A 5,467-nucleotide genomic window follows, 5' to 3' on the forward strand; every position below is an offset into this window, starting at 1 on the left:
AGCTACAGGCAGGGGTGTGACACCACCCCCTCCACCCGTCATAGCTACAGGCAAGGGTGTGACACCACCCTCTCCACCTGTCATAGCTACAGGCAAGGGTGTGACACCACCCTCTCCACCCATCATAGCTACAGGCAAGGGTGTGACACTACCCTCTCCACCCGTCATAGCTACAGGCAAGGGTGTGACACCACCCTCTCCACCCGTCATAGCTACAGGCAAGGGTGTGACACCACCCTCTCCACCCGTCATGGCCACAGGCAGGGGTGTGACACCACCCCCTCCACCCATCATAGCTACAGGCAGGGGTGTGACACCACCCCCTCCACCCGTCATAGCTACAGGCAGGGGTTTGACACCACCCTTATTTTTAATCACCAGCCAACACAGCTAGTAGATTTTTAAAGTTACGAGCAAGTTGATTAAGTTTCCTTTCGGGGAAAATTAGAAGTCGGAAAAAAAGGTTATAAATTGCAATAAATCGCAGAATATTGCAATATGTTTAAAATCGCAATAATATCGTATTGTGGCAAAAGTATTGTGATGATATCGGGAGGTGTCTGCTGACCCCCCCGCCCCCCCATGCGTCTCCCTCTCTCAGACTTCACCAGGTGTATTTTGACGCCCCTACCTGTAAGGGGGAGGACAAGGAGCGTCTCTTCCTGATTGGCGACTACTCCTCCTCGGCCGAGTTCTTCGTCACCATCGGCGTCTTTGCCTTCCTCTACTCCACGGCGGCTGTCACCATCTACGTCCTGTTCTTCGAGAAGTACAAGGAGAACAACAAGGGGCCCCTGATCGTAAGTCTCAGACAGGAGAACTCTGGGTAACCCCTCGGTCGAGGACTAGACGGAAACACCATGTTGTAGTATGATGAGACAAAGGGAAACATCATAGGGTGGGGTTAAAAGATGTATGTTAATGGGACACACAGGACACGAACTCCGATCTCCTGTGTGAAAGTCAGGTGTAGGGCTAGGTAAAGATCGTGGGTGGGGTTAAAAGATGGACGTTAATGGGACACACAGGACACGAACTCCAGTCTCCTGTGTGAAAGTCAGGTGTAGGGCTAGAAAAACATCGTGGGTGGGGTTAAAAGATGGACGTTAATGGGACACACAGGACACGAACTCCGATCTCCTGTGTGAAAGTCAGGTGTAGGGCTAGGAGAAGATCGTGGGTGGTGTAACAGATGTACTTGTGTGTGTAGGACCTGGGTGTGACCGCGGTGTTCGCCTTCATGTGGCTGGTGAGTTCGGCGGCCTGGGCCAAAGGGCTCTCAGACGTGAAGACGGCGACCGACCCCGACAAAGTGATCACTCTGATTACCGCCTGCGACGTCGAGGGGAACAGCTGCCGTGAAGTCCACGACCCGGTCATGTCTGGACTCAACACCTCCGTGGTAAGACCAGAACCGCAACGCTGGAGGATGTGCTGATAAGGACGTTTCTTGATTACACAGTTTATTAAAAAGATTGAGCGTCAGTTTATAAGTTCTGCAGAAGCTCGAAGAGCGAAATCCGAGTCCTTCAATGCACCATAGATTGTCTATGGTATCCTGTTAGGTCACATGTTAGATAACAGATGGTCTAAAGTCTCATCCACTCATCACTTACTGCATTGGTGCATCAACAGTGTTAAATTTGAACAGAACCTGATTCAAATCAGAAACTTCACTGTCAGATAGATAGATAGACAGATAGATAGATACTTTATTCATCCCAAAGGAAATTTTAGGCACATATATCACGCATATACACACATGTACACATATACAAACACATATCACACCCACTGTGCATAAAAAATAAAAAGTGACAGAAATTTATGGAAAAAACAACAAAAACGTTAGAAAAAGGATCCACAGACATTGTAAAAAAGTTAGAAAACGTCAAAAAGTGACAACAAATGTCGGAGAAAGCTTTAAAAACAAAACAACAACAAAAATGTCCAAAACAATCGACAACGAACGTTGGGAAAAGTGACCACGAAAGGCTAAATGTTGGTCTACGGGAGGACAACATGAGGGTTAATGAATGAAAAGAAAGTTTTTAGAGAACAAGATGTTCATATTCCTCAAACTAAAGAATCATTTTGGCGTTGTCACTGAAACTCAGGACTCATACTGACCAGTTATGTTTCTACCTGTGTCTAATAAACATGTTCTTCCTCCTCTCTTCCTCCAGGCTTTTGGCTTCATTAACCTGGTCCTGTGGGTGGGAAACCTGTGGTTCGTGTTTAAGGAGACGGGCATCATCGCTCCCTTCATGCGCGCTCCACCTCCTCAGGAGAAACCGGCTGCACCAGACGCCTACGGCCAGCAGGGGGCGTACGAACAAGACCCGTACGCCAGCAACCAGGGAGGCTACCAACCCGACTACAGCCAGCAGGGGTACAACCAGGTGATCAATCTAGACCTGCATCAACAGGAGGGCTGGGACTGGCTGGTTCACTTTGCCAGACCTTCCTCCACAGAGCTTCAGAGGAAGGTCTGGCTAGTCCCAAAAAAACGGGCACTGGTTAATCGGCATTTACTTTAACCAGTCACATCGTCTTGGGTGGTGCTAGGCGTCGGGCGGAGCCACGGTGCCGCTGCTATATAGTCTCAGGAAGGAACCTGTTTTGGTGGAACGTACGTACGTTTAAAAGTAGTATGGCTAGCACCCTGGCCCAATGGTTAGCACTGTGGCCCAATGGTTAGCACCCTGGCCCAATGGTTAGCACTGTGTTCCAATGGTTAGCACTGTGGCCAATGGTTAGCACTGTGTTCCAATGGTTAGCACTGTGGCCAATGGTTAGCACTGTGGCCCAATGGTTAGCACTGTGTTCCAATGGTTAGCACCTTGGCCCAATGGTTAGCACTGTGGCCCAATGGTTAGCACTGTGGCCCAATGGTTAGCACTGTGGCCCAATGGTTAGCACTCTGGTCCAATGGTTAGCACCTTGGCCCAATGGTTACCACTGTGGCCCAATGGTTACCACTGTGGCCCAATGGTTAGCACTGTGGCCCAATGGTTAGCACCCTGGCCAAATGGTTAGCACCCTGGCCCAATGGTTAGCACTGTGTTCCAATGCTTAGCACCCTGGCCCAATGGTTAGCACTGTGTTCCAATGGTTAGCAATGTGTTCCAATGGTTAGCACTGTGTTCCAATGGTTAGCACCTTGGCCCAATGGTTAGCACTGTGGCCCAATGGTTACTACTGTGGCCCAATGGGGAGCACTGTGGCCAAAAGGTTAGCACCCTGGCCCAATGGTTAGCACTCAGGCCCAATAGTTAGCATTGTGGTCCAAAATGGTTAGCACTCAGGCCCAATGGTTAGCACCCTGGGACCAAAGGGTGAAATGATGGGTTAAATGCAGAGAATGAGTTTCGCTACATGTACGGACCTTACCCTTATAGTCTAGCTAGCGGTCTGGATTTACCCTGCAGAGACCTAAAGACCAGGTAACCAGAAATCCACTGGATGTTAGAACGCCAACACAGAGGACGGGGACAAACATCCGGCTGAAAAGAGGGACATTTAGCGAAATTTCCAGTGGCACTGGAGCACTTCCAATCCCACAACGTTAGCTTGGAGAGCTAGGTCACCCTTTGGGCCACAGACACATAAAATATCCCCACCCACCGGCCGTCAGTCCGACCGGTTTTAGGCTGGGTTTGGTTTATCAAAGATGCAGCAAAGCAACACGCGACCAAAAATAATCACGGCAGAGACCACAGATAGGTTGGACCTCCGTGTTTAACTCACATATCTCTAAACGTTACAGTCACGGCTGAATAGCACGACAAAAATACACAAGTTTGCATATTTCACATATCTCCTTAAATCAAATCAACTGTCATTTGTCCACCAGGAAGTGATTTTTGTGTCACGGTGATTTGGTAAACACAGTTCTCAGGACTATTTTGAGGAGATTGATATAGACAAACCGTGAATGTGTCTCACGCCGTTTGCCGTTGTGTTTCCTCCAGGAGGCCGAGTACGGCCAGGGGGCGCCCACCTCCTTCGCCAACCAGATGTGAACTGACAGGAAGCAGGTTAGTCAAACAGGAAGTAGAACCAATGCCTCCCTGACTGCTTGATTCAAGTCAGTTTAAGTCATTTTAACTTTGGTGACATTCTATCCACTTCCTGTTCAGATTCAAACCAACTTGAACATGTATCTACTAAGAAGTATTGTGTGTGTGTGTCACCGCCTGAACATTAAAACACATCAGTCACACACACGTCGCTTTCATGCATATGCACTCTATGTAATAAAGGGAAAATCCCCAAAAAACACATCCGTGGGTAGAGCAGGCGCACATATGCGGAGGTTTATGCCTCGACACAGAGGTCCAGGGTTCAAATTTGACCTGGGACGATGTCCTGCATGTGTCCCTCCCCTTTCTCACCTAGCTGTCCTATCAAAATAAAAGCGGAAAAGCCCCCAAAAAAAGTGTTGGTTTTCAATTTTTATGGGAAGACAACACAGGCCAGAGGGAGACAGGAAGCAAAAACAGGGACAAACTCACAGTAAAACCCAGGGAACAGGAACAAACGAGAGAAACTTCTTCTGGAACAAACAGACCTAAAACGACCACAAGGACTGGACAAAATAATGGGAACACAGAGGTTAAATACAAGAGGTAACCAGGTAACGGGGAACAGGTGAGACGTCAGGTGAATCACATTAGGGCGGGGCGGGACAATCAGACAGACACAAAGCTAAACTAGACAAGACTAGACTAGACAGGAAACCAGACTATCAAAATAAAACAGGAAGTAGAACAAACAGACACTTACCAGGGAGTCACAAGACGGAGACAACCACACAAGACCGGGGGAGGAACTGAGACACAAACACAAGGAGACGAGACCGGACCAAAAACCAAAGGACCCCCCCTCCCCCCCAAACCATCACACTATGACCTGTATCAAATTCTGAATATTGTCATATTTGGTATAATGATGGAATATTAGCACGTAAACGTACTGGAGTTTATATTAGAGACTTGAGATGAATATCTTTACATGACTGTCTTTTCTTCACAGAAAACACCGGAGTAAACCACCAGTGGGTCGCCTGCAAACTACCCACAATGCAACACTCCTGTCTGTCTGCAAAGTTAATAGGGGGCGGCGGGGGAAGGGAAGGGGGGGGGGGGGTTAAAAGAAGGCGGGGTTTTAAATGTTCACTATAATGAATCGATGTGTAAAAGGGTTTAAAAAAAATAAAATAGAGTTATAAATAACATAAAGTCCACAACTTGAACCAAGCAACGAAACAAAAACAACAACAACAACAACAACAACAACTCTGACGAATAGAAACCTTCCAAACCACGTGACGATGTTGAGAAGAGTTATTCATATTAATCTGTGGAGAGAATGTATGTTTGTGTTGTATAGATATCACTTTGAACAGATATATATAATGTAGACTCAACTGTTTCTTCATGTTTCCTATTGAACCCAAACAATC

At 47.4% G+C, this 5,467-nt stretch overlaps 1 protein-coding gene across 1 annotated transcript in view; it reads left to right on the top strand.

The window, feature by feature from the left end:
- The window catches only part of LOC117947588 (synaptophysin-like), a 14,225-nt gene extending 8,998 nt beyond the window's left edge, over nt 1-5,227 (top strand). Inside the window, exons 4-8 of the mRNA XM_034876659.1 lie at nt 602-800; nt 1,211-1,402; nt 2,187-2,402; nt 3,975-4,040; nt 5,038-5,227. Coding sequence (XP_034732550.1) covers nt 602-800; nt 1,211-1,402; nt 2,187-2,402; nt 3,975-4,025 — 658 coding nt within the window. The 3' untranslated portion in view covers nt 4,026-4,040; nt 5,038-5,227. The remainder of the gene's footprint in view (nt 1-601; nt 801-1,210; nt 1,403-2,186; nt 2,403-3,974; nt 4,041-5,037) is intronic.
- The last annotated feature ends 240 nt before the right edge of the window (nt 5,228-5,467 follow it).

This window comes from Etheostoma cragini, chromosome 7 (genome assembly GCF_013103735.1).
Source record: "Etheostoma cragini isolate CJK2018 chromosome 7, CSU_Ecrag_1.0, whole genome shotgun sequence".
Classification (NCBI taxonomy): domain Eukaryota; kingdom Metazoa; phylum Chordata; class Actinopteri; order Perciformes; family Percidae; genus Etheostoma; species Etheostoma cragini.